General features: G+C 36.4%; 1 protein-coding gene across 1 annotated transcript in view; it reads right to left on the reverse strand.

Annotated features, from left to right (window-relative positions):
- LOC122800444 (acetyl-coenzyme A transporter 1-like) overlaps positions 1-15,867 on the reverse strand; it is a 171,369-nt gene that overhangs the window by 111,758 nt on the left and 43,744 nt on the right. The window contains exon 2 of the mRNA XM_044069889.1: positions 13,182-13,366. Coding sequence (XP_043925824.1) covers positions 13,182-13,366 — 185 coding nt within the window. The remainder of the gene's footprint in view (positions 1-13,181; positions 13,367-15,867) is intronic.

The following is a 15,867-nucleotide window of genomic DNA, read 5'->3' on the forward strand; positions in this document are numbered from 1 at the left end:
TCATGCATTTCTGCACATTTCCTTCTGTTACTGGCAACTGTAGTACTATTCATAGACTTTCTTTTTTTTCCTAGTAATTCATCACGTTTCCTTGAGAAATATGCTCAAATCAACATTATCCGCTATGAGTAGTTCCTTGTCTGAGCTCTACCTTCACTTTCAGATCATATGACTGTAGATCAAGTAACAATACTTGAAATCTTGGAGGTGCCTTGGACAAAGACTCACTTAATAGCTTGGTATGGTTTATCATGCATTTCTACCTGAAAAACATCTCTATCAGACTTTTTCAAAGAATTTCTCACATACATACGCTAATATCAACAATAACTTTTCTATATGAGCATGCAACTTTCATGCATCTGCAAAAGCTGTTAAATGGCATATTCTCTTTAAAAAAATCATAATTTATGTATCATTCTGACTGGAATCTACCTGGAAAATCACTTAAGTAACTAGTTTCATGTGCATTTCAAAAGACTTTCATTGGTCATTATCACTCCAGGCTACCTACTGCTGCAACTGCTTTCTTAGAAGAACAATTATCATACAAATATTAGTTATAAACTTTGCATTGTTGTTATTTGTTGGACATAGAGCTTTACAGCTAATTAGCCAACTACAATAATTTGTATATAATGTACTGAGTTCATCTGCAGAATTCAGATGGAAAGCAAACCTCGATGAGGCTATACACATCTCCTGTGTCTCTGACTCATTTACTGGCCATCAAGTCACTACTTGGTGTCCAAGTGGAAATATAATTGCGAGATGCAGAAGTAAATAAACCTTCAACAGTCTCTATTTTTAGAACTGCAGGAAATACAAATCACACTGGGAAATGCCTCAATAGCAACCACCTGAATTCCTTCACAAGAAGGTAATATGGCAGGAACTAACAAGCTTTAACTCCAGAATTCCCCTGTATTCCCAAGTGGATTATCTAAGAAACCTGAAAAGGTTCAATATGCTTGAAAATTAGTGGACAGAATGCCGACTTTAGTCTGCACCTGTGTTTAGCTTATACTTTACAGAAAAATGAAAAATACTGAAGACAGCTATATCCACATTGTTAATGAATGCTGCTGGGAAAAACCACCAAGGAATTCAACTGTTATATTCCTTGAGGGCAAAAAAAGGCAAAATAGTATCACCTAAACAGTAATTCAGGAATTATTTTCAACCAGATATAACATGCCAATTGTTAAATGCTTATTCCTTACAGCAGAACAAGACAAGGTCATACAAACACTATAGGGATTCATGAAGCTGAGGTTGAGACAGAGATGACAATTGTGAATCTGGCACATTATATGAATCTCTAATAAGTGAAACTAACTGATAACACAAAAAATTAAAAAAGGGCAAGGTTTTTATGGAGCAGATGAGACAATAACTGTATGTGTGCACAATAAATGAAATTACTAGTATATGGTTAAAATTATTAACCCAGAAAAAGGAAATATATCTATAAAATAACGAAAAAACACTAAATAAAATTAGATTCTGCTGCAACAGGACGGAGGCCACAAAAATACTGTGCAGTTTTAATTCATGCTTTATACATCAAATGTGGCTCTAAGCATAAGAAGTTTTGTCCTGCATTTATTCACTCATGAAGAATAAGTGCTACAAAATTGCATGTTGCAAAGATTTGTAAAAGCAAAAAACAACTGTGTTCAAAAAGGTTTGCATGTTGTCAAACAAAAGCATGAAAATCAGCTGTCTTTAGGTATAGTTAAAATAAAAATATTTAAGTCAAATCTAAAATAACGCACCTGAAGCAGGGGAAAAAAGAATTTAGGTCAAAATGGTAGAACACAAATACAGAAAACTAATGGACACAATGCTGAATTTTAAACTAAACACAGGTGCAAGAGTATATTTGTTAATAAAAAAAAAATGCCAGAGAGATAAGTGCCCATATTGCCAACTTATGCTGCCCACTGTGTGGCACCACCCAAAATAATATTACATAAGAAGCTTCTTTTCCCTCCTAATATTCTTGGGTTGTATGGCTAGTAAAAAAAATCATTAAAAAGAATACCAAACATAGAAGCAAGACAGCATGTGTAGGGAATTCTTCACAATGAAGCAGAGACATCTAGGACAGTTGCATATTACTTTTTTCTCACACATAGGTAGTATGCCAGAATAATACAACATACAAATACATTCTTGCAAACAGGAGCGGCCTTAGGTCAACTGGTGCCCTAGGCAAAAGGGCTCCATGGCGCCCCCCAGCACACCACCCAGTGCCCCCATCCTGGCCTACCTACATTAAATAAATAATGAAAAAGCACCCCTGCTAGACCGGCGCCCTAGGCGACCACCTAGTTGGCCTATGCCTAAGGCCGGCTATGCTTGCAAACTGTCAGTAATTTAAACCTAGAAGAAAATAATGGGAGCTCTAAGAAGAAAGACAATGAAGAAACTGGAAGAAACTGAAGATTTGGAAAGTCTAGATTTTCTGGTCATTATTAAGCAATACAGAAAGTCTACAAAAGTTCAGCAATTGCAGGGTCAACAGTATGGTCACTGTTGTGAAAAAAAGATACAATTCACATTTGTATTGAGCTGCAAGATCTAAATTAAGTGACTAAATGACAGCATCACCCACTGCCTGTAGTTCAGGAAGTGGTCTTAAGTATGCCAAACATCGAGTTACTTTCAGGGCTGCTGGCAAATAAATTTAGAAGAACCAAGCTCCAAATTGTACACATTTATTATGCTGCAAGGCAGGCAGAGATTCCCTAGAATCTCTGTCATTTCATCAGTTCCAAAGACGTTCCAAAGAACTGATGCAAAGATAACGGAGTGCTAGTAAGCTATTTTAACATTAAACCAATATTGATCAGTGTGGAGCCAGACACAAGAAGAGCACGACAGAAGACTGGCACAGCTATTTAACGGATTATAAATTCATCCCATACCTTTCAAATGTCCAGATTTTTGCCTCATATTTTTGGTCTGGTCCTCATAAAATCTGTGGTTTTCTGGCAAATCACCGAGGATTTAAATCACCAAATAATAACATAAATTTGAGTTTCAGAATTCATTTCCTTCAGAAAATGCATGTTAACACAAATCCTGGTATTCTACCAACATTCTAAGTTTATAAGAGCAATATTTAAAATCTGTCCCTATTTTGGGTCCTTTGTCCCCCGACTGTTTAGACGGTGTCCAGATTTCTTGTGCTAAGAGGTTGAGAAGTATGATTTATCCTGTTGAAGAACAACTTTAAAATAAGACTTAAAGTCTGAGATATGTGGTTCATATCCTAAAATCAAGAGGAACTGAATTGTTACACAGGAAGAACCTATGAAAACCTGAAAGCAAGTCTACAAATGACAATGCCAAGAAAAAAAATGGGTATTATAGAGATTTCTAGGAATTAAGCAATACCCTGCAAAGTTTTTACTAATAATTATGTGAAAACTATGCATCTAAGAAAGCTGTTATTGGCAAGATCTACAGTAAGAATGGCACTGTAAACAGGAAAATGGTTCTGAAAAGCTTAAGAAACTAGTTACATATGCATCCACATTAAAATACTAAGAAAATAAGTGCAAGTAGATGACATGATGATATAACAGCTATGCTCTTAAAAAGAAAATCAACAGACCAGTTGCCTATGGGGCACAAAAGAAATTACAAATACACAAAAAACATCTCAGAAAAGAAAAGGTCAGTAATAGTGTATGGAAAGAAGACATTTCCTAAACATAACTGTGATAAAGACGTTTGGGGAGAAATATACCAGAAAAACTTGGAAAGAACATTCTAAAAAAATCTTTATACAAGGCACTTCTGAGACTGCAGAGGATGTCACTTAATCCACACAAGTATGATCTGAAAATGAAACACAGATCATAGGAAGAAATGTATGAAACAGATATGACAAAGCACAGAATATCTAAAAGAGAAGCAAGACACACAAGAACTATTACTTAGGTATTTTTATAGTTACCAATGACAAAAGAAAAAGTAAAAGAATTTTAGAGATGCACTGACACAGATTTACCAATGAAGTTACTGAAGAGCATTACAAATAAAGGATGACCTAAGCAAAATTATCAGTAAGGCAAAACATTTAGACTTATTTTTCTTTCAAGAAAGTTGTGTTCAACGCTAAATTTTCAAAGCTGCCAAGATAATACTTGTCAGAAAAATGAAAAAACAAATTACATTACATAACAGTTATCTCACTGCAGTATGAACAACAAGCCTATCTCCCCCTTCATCACTGCTTTGCCCCCAACATTTTTCAATTTGCCCCATGTCCTCTTGAATGTGTGTATAGATCCCTTTCCATCACTCATTCCAGAAGTCCATTCCATGAGTCAAAAACCATTTTTGTGAAAGGTACTAGCAAAGATGCTGGGCGAATATAGACCCAACATTCTGCTACCTCTGTCCCCTCCTTCCCTCACCCCTTCCTGTTTAGAATGATCTCTTCACCATATTGCAATGATGTGGTCTTACACGGTAGTATGATGCTCCTCCAGTATCTTCTTGTCTCAGGTGAGAAGAGCTCTAGCTCCTTTAGATTTTGATCTTAATCCTTCCCCTCTACCCCATGGAGCTTTCTGATAGCTTTACTCACAATTGCTTCTGGCAGCCTCATGTGCTTTTCCTTAGATGACTTCCAGAATGCTGGAATGCACAGTGCTCAGGATGTGGGTTGACCAATACTTCTATCATCTCCTAGAGGAAACATCCCAGTATTCTGTTTGCTGCTGCCACTACCTTCTTGCTCTGCTTTCAGTGGTCCTCACAAGATGTAATTCAATACTTTCTGAATATTTTCCTGTCCTGCTACTATTGGTATAACTCCTTCTAGCTAAGAATTCACACCAGGGTTGCTGCAAGTAAATCCCATAATTTGCATGTTTGCACTCAAGTACAACTTTGCTACCTTGTTTACAAGGGTTATAGGAATCACAAAAAAAGGAAGTTAAAGTCTAAAGAAAAAGCAAAAGACACAACGTATTGACTAGAAATAACAAATAGAACATGTAGAAGAGGTGTGCTACATAAATTGTATACCATAAAAGCAGTCCAAGCAAAGAGATGATAGCATAGTTACTCTCAGACCATGTATGGAGATAAGTGGATACTCATTTGTTCCAATATAAAGAATATGCATACCTCATAAGTTAACTTAAAAATTTAAATTACCAGACACAAGTTCACATGTGAATGTAATATTAAGGTCTATGTTTTTTTAGATAGGCAACACCCAGTGTTGTCACAGCTGATAATGATGCTCAATACAAAACATGAATTCAGAAGGCTTGTGCATAAGTTGGAAATTAGACATAAAATCTCAGTGCTCACTATGGTTGCCACCTTTCACTGTAGTGAAAACCAGACTTAGGCCACACTTCTTGCTCCTCCCATAACCCCACCCATGCCCCACTCACTTCCCACCATTTTGTGACATCATATCAGACAAGAAGGAACACCCACTTTTGTCATTCATGATGCCTTTTTTCTGCAGATTTACTATGCTTTTGTAAACAAAAAAAAAAACATTGTAAATCCACATATTTAACAAACTCCGATAGCCTGTTTCTTTTATTTGAACCAAAATACTGGAGTTTGTACAGTGCTTTCCAGACTACTGGACAATCAGATTGATTTCTGAATAGTCCAGAAAAAAACGGATAGATGGCAACACTAGTGCTCACCATCCTCAATCTGATATATTAGCTAAACAGGGAAGAATCTCACAGGAAATACCTGTAAAAAAGACACGAGGACAGTCACCGTGCAGTTTTGGAAAACAGGAATAATACACTACATGCAATCTGTTATCAAGGAAAGAAAGTATTACTTGTTCATCTATATTACTGATACTTGAAAATGAATATAAATTTAAGGAAAGTATACACATCAATATTCTAGTCCTCTCAAACAACTATTTTAAATCATTCCCTCTTTTACAATAAAATTTTGGGGCAGTGCCCATAATTTTTTTCAGAAAAGGAAAATAACTCAAGAAGCCAGATATATATAGGCTGTTCCTGAGCTGAAAGTTATTTTAAGGAATGAAAAGTTTAAATTTCTGAATTGTAGTTTCAATATGTACAAAAAATTACACACACACACACACACACACACACACACACACACACACACACACACACACAAGGGAAATGTTACATATGGGATAGGATGAGCAAGCAGAAATTTTGTGTGCGTCACACAGTGCAGAGTTCTTCTGGAAAAGTAGGCTGCAATACAAAACTCACTGAGAACAGACAAATGCTCTTGTGTCTCTGAATTATTTACTTGCTGCTATGACACTATGGACATTCTCAGAAATTTCTGAAATGCTTATTTTCTGACTTTGAAGTTTGTAAAGTTGCCTTTTTTCAGGGTCAAGCTTCAGTCTATCTGAGAGGATAATAAAACTCGTATACTTCAGCATTTCAGATGCAACGCTCTTATTTTTTTGCTTTTAACTCAGAACTGGTGTGTCTTTTCCTGTCACATACTGCTCCTGCATCTGACCTAAGAAATCAATGGCTTTTTTTCATCTAGCTTCATCTGCCAGAATTTCTGGTTGGTATGCAGCCCTGGAAAAAAAGCATCTGGCACATCTTGAGACCACATTTTTAACTGTAAAGGAATGGTTAATGCTCTCCTTAATCACTTAATTTGGAGCTTGTGGAACAATATAAATGTAAATATTTACCTCTCCTGTTTTACAATAGTAATTCAGTAGTAGGAGCTTGAAGACAGTCTACATATGATTCCCCAAGGTACAAAAACTAGGCTAGGCTAGACATAAATTATATTTCACAGGAACATGTGAATTTATTGAACACCTATTTCAGATCATGCATCAATAACAATTAAAATAAAAATGCAGGGCAATAAAATAAAAATGAGACACTGGCACTTCCCCACCCATCTGTTAAATTGAGAGGAATTTAAGGAATGGGTACTACAAATTATTTGGGAGTTATTAGGGAAGATAGAAATTTCTCCTGAAAATATAGTAGGGAGTGGGATAAAATTAAAATTTAAAAATAGCGTGGAAATAACAGAAAAAGATATATGGTAAAGAAATAAAAATATTTAGAAGGACTGGCAAAGGTTAAAGTATTTTGCAGAAGAGGGGGAATCTCACAGAAGAGAAGGCACAATTGCAGAATGCTAAACAGAAAATAATGGATTACCTCGATAATATGCACAGGTTTAGAAAAACTGTGGTTAAGCAATGTTTTTTTTTTTGAAAACAACTCCACAGCACAAAAGCTTTTAGCACAATGGCTCAGGCAAGAGAAAGTAGAAAGGGTTGTTGCCAAGCTTAAGAAACCTATAACAAGGAAAATTACCACAGATCCCGTAGAGGTACTAGAAACATCTTGGACATTTTATGGTATTCTTATGGAAGTTTGGAAGCTAGGAGGAAAGAAAGTGATAAAGATTTGAAAAGTTTTGTTTAATACTATTTTAAAAGGAAGAGAAATACCAACATCCTGGAAGAAAGCTGTGGTGGCAAATCATGCATCAGTAATAACTAAAATAAAAATATATGGTAGTGAAATAAAAATGAAAGACTGGCACCTCCCAACTTATCTGTTAAACAGATCAGAATTTAAGGAATGGGTAGTAGAAATTATTCGGGAGTTATTAGAAATTTCTTCAGAAAGTATAGCTATGGAGTGAGATAAAATGAAGGTGAATTTTAAAAATAGGGTAGAAATAAAAGAGAAAATGATATGGTAAAGTGACAAAAAATGTTTAGGGGGACTGACAAAGGTTGAAGTATTGCAGAATACAGAGGAATCTCACAAAACAAGAGGTGCAACTGCAGATTGTTGTTGTTGTGTCTTTCGGCTTATCCCGGTTAGGGGTCGCCACAGTGGAACTCTGGTCTGCTAATATGTTTGGTAGTGGATTTTTATGTGCCGAGTTACCAGCCCTGACGCACAACCTTCAACGAAGGTACGCCCATTCACGCATGCCTCCACAAAGAAGGCGCTCTAGCTGTTAAAAAAGAAATTAAGAGACTACTTTGACAATATGCACAAGTTTTGAAAGACTGCTGTTAAGTAATTGCTTTCTGATAATAACTCTAGAGCACAAAAGTTTTTAGCAGAAGGGCTCAGGCAACTGAAAGTAGAAAGGGCTGTTGTCAATCTAAGGGAACCTATGACAAGGAAAATAACCAGAGATACTGTAGACGTTTTAGAAATATTTCAGAAATTTTATGAAAATCTGTATAAGACAGATAAATGTGGAACTCAAGAAAAAGTACAAATAGAAATGTTTAATTAAATAATTAAATATGCCAAGGTTAGAGGTAGATGAGGCCTAATTACTAACAGGACAGGAGGAAGTGAGATAAAATGGCGATGTATAACCAATCTGAAGGAAAGTCTCCAGGAATAGATGGTATTCATGTGGACATCTGAAAGCTAGAAAGTGATAAAGATTTAGGTTTTGTTTAACAGTATTTTAAAAGCAAATGTACCAACAGCCTGGAAGAAAACTGTAATGGCTGAACTGGCTGAAGGGTGATACCTAAAGATGGTAAAGATTTCCCGTTACCTATAAGAGAACGGAAGCTTCCTGCTTTAAAATAGCAGAACAGAGGTCACAGCAGGAGCAGGAACAAAAGGGAACACGATGGGTTGAACGAGAGCCCATACAACATAAAGAAAGCATTTTTCAACCAAAGAAAGACTTAGTGTGGAATTTATCCAGTTATGCCCTGTCTGAAGATGAGTTTAATTTGTTACAAAAAGGACCGTCTTTTATACCCACTGATAGGTCTGATTTTGCAGATGTTATATTTGATTTAAAGATGTTTACAAGTAATTTTATGTTAAAAAAGCAGTTTAATGTTACAGAGACGACACAAATGCAAGGAAGTAATGTTTGTAAAAAAAAAACTAGCATATATATGCCTGCAGTTAACCCATTAGTCAATGCTTTTGAAAAAATGTGCGTAGAGGATGTACACAAATTGAATGATTACAAAAGGCAGAAACATTATAAGGGGCAAAAGTCTTATAACTTAACAAAATCAGAGCATGAAGCTTTACTAGGTTTACAGAAGAATGACACGATAGTAATCAGGCCTGTCGACAAGGGAGGGCCTATAGTTATTACGGATAAAAGTAAATATGATTCCATTATGTTACACATGCTGAAGGAAGATGTTTTTTATGAGAAATTGCCTTCTGCCAGGGTTACGTTGTTCATAGAAAAAGTTCAGAAGCAATTAAAAGATATGTTTTCGAATGGCTTGATAGACAATAGTCTATTATATTATTTCATGGTTACCTCACCCACTATACCCATTATTCAAGGTTTGCCTAAACTACACAAGAGCACTATTGACCCACCTATGAGGCCTATAGTGTCTGATAGAAACTGGTGCACTGAACCGGCATCCCTTTTTATTGAAAAAAGTTTGAGACCACTTTTAAATAGTAGAAAGCATGTGTTAAGAGATACGGGACAGTTTTTGAGAGATCTTCACATTTTCAACAATAACAACCCTACTAAAGGTTTTCTTATGGCAACACTTGATGTGGTCTCCCTTTTTACAGTTATACCTAATATGATTGGGTTGGAAAGTTTAACTAGGTTTATGGAAATGTATTCTGATTTCTCTGAAAATAAAATTGTACTAATTAGGAATTTAATGAGCATTGTCTTAGAAAACAATGTTCTGTTTGGTGATGACCTATACTGGCACCATAATGGTGCAGCTATGGGCGCATCTTGTGCCAATTGCTAAGCCAACGCTGTCATGGTTGTATGGGAACATGAGTATTTATTGAGTGGCCCATATCAAAAAAATGTTTTATTTTTTCGTAGATTTGTAGATGATCTTTTTATTTTAATGACTGGTGCAGAAGAAGAGTGCTCAGAATTTCTTATGTACTTGAATGCAACCAATACTTTTTAAGGTTTACATCTGTTTCATATGAGAGAATAAACTTTTAGATGTTCAAGTAAACATTGAAAAAGTCGCATATATACATGCTTGTACAGGAAGGAATGTCATGTTAACCAGCTTTTTAATAGAGGAAGTATGCACCCTACCTATGTGTTTGGCAATGTCATTAGGAATCAGGTTTACAGAGTGTCTAGGTTGAACGTGAGGGATGCAGATTTCCATCAACAGTTGAATAATACGAGGAATTAATTATTGGCCAGAGGTTATGAGGAGAGAGATATAGAGAAACAGAAGTAGTAGTTAACTTGTGGCATACTAAGGCTAGACCTTATTATTTGGATAGATGGTCTGAGGGAAAAGGAGACCTGGGGTGACATGCCGAAGTAAAAAGTGCCATTAAGCTTTTCTAGTGATGTTGGGTCTTATACGTAAACATTGAGAGATACTGACCACTGATAAGGCGGTCACAAAATGGATAGACAATGAACCTAATTTTTGTTCAAAAATCAAAAGTCTTTGAAAAGATGTTTATGTGTATCCAGAGAAAAGAAAACATCTATGGGTGGAATAGGAACCAAGCCTTGGGGCAAATGTTCATATTGTGGGTATATAGATATAAGCAATGAATTTTTGCATCCAGATCAGGACCGGCTATATAAATTTAAAGCACAAGCTAAATGTGACACACAGCACATAGTGTATCTTGCCCACTGCATAATATGTAAGAAATTTTATATTGCGAAAACAGACCGCACACTTAAGGAAAGGATTAGAGAACACATTTATCACATAGGCAAACAAAGCAGAAGCAATGCCCTGGCCAAACAAGTTATGAATACTAATAGTCAACATACATTTAAGTTTATGGCCATTACTAGGAGTTTTGTGAGTTTGGGGGGGGGGGGTACATGCAATAAAACAGAGGAACTGGAAGCTAGATGGATAGTTTTATTCAGAGCTGATATGAGACATGGTCTCAATGAACAAATACCACTGAGACCAAAGTTAAAGGCCAGACCTCTATGTAGGTAAAGTAGCTGTTTTTAGGAATATGTATTTTAATGTGTGTTTATATTGCACAAAGTAAAAAAAATAATAATAATATACATTTAAGGATTTTCTTTGAACATTTAGTTATTTTGTGGCTACTATACAGCTTTAACATTTTACAGTAATGGAATGTATATAGCCATGTGATGAACTGTTGTCATGTGATGCATTCAGCAATGTTCAAAAGTATGACTGGTTTCAGTTTGTTTTTATGCACCTGAAACAGCAGATGTGAAAGCGCTTGTGCCTGACTAAAGTTTTATAACCTGGAGCCTATCCTGTTGTCCTCCTGTTGTTTCTGGAGACATTTCTGGAGACTTTGCTGTAGCTTTGCTGTGGACTAAAGGACCTGCAAACTAGTGCTTTTTATTGTTTTTGCTGGTCATTATTACTAAGTGTTTATGTCTATAATGGGTAAAAGAACAGCAAAGATGATGCCAAAATTGACAGATATGGCTCAAAGTAGCTTTGTGGAGAGGAGGCAAACATTTGACAACATTAACAACAAGATGACATGAAAATACTAATGCTGGTGGTGGGTCTTGATGCAAAGAAAGCATATGACAGAGTAAGCTGGGATTTTAGGAGTAGGGCAATGGAAGTATATGCATTCCTTGACAAAATTATAAGGTTAATTACAAGGATATACGAGGATCAGATCCTCTCTGCTGCGTTTTGTTTGAAAACAGGAGCCTGGCAGGGGTGTCCTCTTTGCCCTTTGTTATTTGCATTATATTTAGAACCACTGGCAAAGAAAATAAGGTTTCTTGTTCAGAAAAAGGCCAAACAACCCCAAATACTAGAAGCATTTATTTCTTTAAATACTAACAATTTCAAACAAAACGAGCAGCTTTTGACTCAGTTGTTTCACTTGGTGCCATAAATACATGGACAATATGCAAACAGATCTTTTGGTGGAACAGGGGCTGCTCTAAAGACCACTACAATTGATACCTGAAAGATCCACCTGTGATCTAACCACAGTCTTTTACAATAACCTTGAGGCATGACAGTGTTGAGAGGAATGGAATTCTGCTATTTTCTGAGGAAAAGAGATCTCAGGAGGACTATCTTTCATATCTCTTAAATGTACCTCTGTATATTTAGATTTCTTTTTTGTTTTGTTTTTAAGCTTGAAAGCAGAAGTAAAGTGTGTGGGCAGATCCTAAGAAGGGAAATGATCTTCCAAGTTAACATTTTTTTAAAGCAGAAAGCTTTCAAGAGTTTTGTGGTACCAACATATGACTGCATTTTTAAACTCTTTACAAACAGGACACACAAGAGTGCTGTGTTAAGTCTACAAACAAAATGTACATATGATGTGATATCCCCTCCTTTATTTAAGAAATATGTGTCATCATCTGCTGGTGTGCACAAGGAAAACATGGTTGGCCTAAGCCTTGGACTGAGAAAAAAGGAAATAAAATTAATAATTTAAAATGATGAATAAATAGAAGAGAACATGCAACTAGTAAAGAATCAAAATATAAAAAGAGAAACTGCACATTTACACACCATTCATTCATCCACAACCTCTTTTTCCCATTTTTACATATGGGGTCGGGGTATCACATCAACAGTGACCATCATCTACAGCCACTGCTCACACTGATGGGTCGCTAGCCTAATATGTCCAAAAATGTTTTTCTGAGAGTAGCCAGAAACTGATCTCTAGTGTTGAAGATCCAGAAGAGTGGTGGAAAGGAAAGAATGGAAGAACTGACTAGAAGCCTGTGAAGGTTTTATTGCTAAGTTGTCCAAATGCATGCAGCATAAATCCTAGTGGTTACTTAAGATCAAATCACATCACCAGGTTCTTACAGCTAATGCAAAAGGGGGCAATGAAGTTCAAATGACACTTGGAAATCAAGTAAAACTGGTGATAAATCACAGCTCTGTAGGACCAGCCGATCACCATGTGGAGCACCAAGGAGTAAGCTACTGAATCAATCCAAAATGAGCATCTTAAATAATAACTTGACTATAACATATACAGTAAATGTTAAACAATCTTAGGAACTCAGGTTGACGCAGAAAGGATATTACAGCATAAATCAGTACAGTGATTTAAAAAATATCTCAAATGTTACAAAATCAATAAAACAGAACTTCCAAAGGGATCAGTACAGTGAGGATCCAAATGTTTGCTGCTAGTCAACATACTGAGAACAACCTTCAAATGCCCAAGTTAGGTGTACATTACCTATAAGGCATAGCCTTATAAAATATATCCAGAGGCCGAGGTCCAGCTGTGTATTTGCTGATGGCTAGTGGTAACAGTATTTGCAGAGGTACCATTGGAACTGCCAGAAGAGCAAGCTGTTCTTTGGGTACACCCTCTTCTACAAGTTTCAAGCCAGTCACTGAATCAGCAGCAGAGAATCCAATCTGAAAAAGAAAAGTGCATATTATTCAATGTCAATGCAGCAGAATTTATAGTATAAAGACATGGTTTTATTCACTCCATCCAAAATACAAAAATGCACTTAGGCCACTGTTACATGTATAAGCACTGTAAATCAAGCAGTTAAACAATAAAAGAGGAGTGTTATTTCATTCTAGATAACTTATGTAGCAAAAGCCATCTAGCAGTTGGAAAGCCTCTGAATTGTGCACTGCTGTACTGTTAGGATTTAAAAAGTTTATATAATGCAAATGTTTTTCAGACAAAAGGTCAACATTTTAAGAGACTGAAACAGCCCTTTATGACTGAACTCAGCTTGTGGTGACATTTGTCTCCACTACCTCGTTAAAGACTCATCAATCTGTGCATTCATGTTTTGCTGCTGACTGAAGGTTTGTAAATAGCAAATTGTTTTGTGGGCTGCTTCCTACCTGCACTGCTAATAATACATTCTGTATGACAACACTGTTTTGTGTGCAATTTCTTTACCAGCTGCTCTAGCATCTAAAACTTCAGTTTAGTCTACCTCCAATGGACTCTGGTGGCATAAAATAACAGTTGGAATTTGATCCTGGCCCGAACCTCAACTCTTGTACACTGCACCTTCACAATATCCACAGCACACCCCATCCCAACATTTTTTAAACCTATTTTTTGTTTGCACCACGGAAAGATGCATCACCATCAGCAATAGACAGGTTCAGGGTCTTTATCATAGCACTTTTAAAATAGCTTTCCTTCCCTTGTATCAGTTGACCCTTATGACTAGTGACCCGGATTCATGTACAGTGTGGAGATGGATCTATACCGTGTAATAGATGCATTTCTAAGTATGTGCAGAGTACACTGATTAAAGGCTATGGCAGCATCCCCATGCTAATCCTATCCAGATGTCTCATAGGATTGAGGAGTGTTAGTGTGACAATGGCTTAATAAAATATTATGAATGTTTTTATTAAAAAACAGCACAAACATTTTATGAATGATGGAGAGATTTGCCCTGTGGCACATCATATGTTGTGACATAAATGGTTTCAATACTCTTTAAACATTAAAAGTAGATGTTCACGGTTCTCAAAAACAAGTAGCAGATAAAAGATGGGTGTTCTTCTTATACCTTACAATTTTTATATATATATATATATATATATATATATATATATATATATATATATATATATATTATTTATTTATTTATTTTTTAGAGAAGCCAGTAATGGGAAAGCATCACTCTGCCTTTGTCTACATCCTTCAATTAGCTGGGTGTACAGTGAAGAGTTTCCTGTGGTTCTCGGTCTTCTGGCCAAAGACAAATTAATGGAATGCCCTTAACAATGAAATAATTTAGTCAAATCCCAAATCAATAAACAAAGACAATGGGGCATTTCTAGTGATGTGAAGCCCCCATGCAAGTGGTTGCAACATCTGCTGATAATACTTTACTCCAATGATGGAGAGATTTGCCCTGTGGCACATCATATGTTGTGACATAAATGGTTTCAATACTCTTTAAACTCTTTATGGGCATGCAATAGGAAGCAATGGTGGAACAAGTGTGATGGAAAGAGTAACTGCACTAACTATCAACAATCTTTCTGGTTTCACAGAAAAAGCTCTATTCAATGAAAATCCCTGATTAAATATCCATTTCTATTACCCCCATGCTTAGAAGTTCTTTTCACAGATGTAACTAAGAAGTCACAACAAAGACAAGCTGAATAAGGTCACTAACTGCAAGAACAATAATGCAGCTGGACAAACCACCGACTACAACCCAGACTATCCTAGACTGATCAATGATCTAGGTGATATAGGAAACAACAGGATTGGCTGGCAATGAGCAACAAGTGTTAGCTAAACTATACTAGGGAAAAAGAAGTGGTCCAATCTGCTGTAATGCTGCCACCTGCAAGGTAAGATGAGTGCACAGCATCAGTATATGAGTTGAGGTCATGCACTAGGCTTTCCAAAATTGTGTTCATGCAGTAATCCTCAACATGCACATGTGGAAGCCTTCATGCACACTCCGAAGAAAAGCAGACCATTCTTTCATTGAGCATGCAAGTCAGCTACTAAGACAGTCTTAGCTACATTACAAACACTGACATGAGCCACAGGAGAAATCCACCCCCACCCCCCAGCCACTTAATTTTCAAATCCTATTGCCTGGTAAGTGTAGGTTGCTAAAATGTAATTCCCCCTTTGGAAATAAGAGGGCCCAACAGAGTGATGGGGGGATTTAGGCAGGATGGGTAAGGTGTGACTGAAGGCTTAAGGATAATGGCTAGCAAAGGAAAATATTAAAAAGGCCACAAACAAAAAAATTCTGAAGGGCAGGAAAGAGAGAAAATCATCTGCACTCACACAAGTGCATCATGCTTGGAAAAGGACAAAAAATATACGAGTACAAAGACAGAGCCCAAAGCAAAGGAAATCATGGTCAACAGCATCCAAAAGGCAGCACTGATGGTGTGCACAAAAGACA

Source organism: Protopterus annectens, chromosome 4.part0, assembly GCF_019279795.1.
Source record: "Protopterus annectens isolate FY-2018-M chromosome 4.part0, PAN1.0, whole genome shotgun sequence".
Classification (NCBI taxonomy): domain Eukaryota; kingdom Metazoa; phylum Chordata; order Ceratodontiformes; family Protopteridae; genus Protopterus; species Protopterus annectens.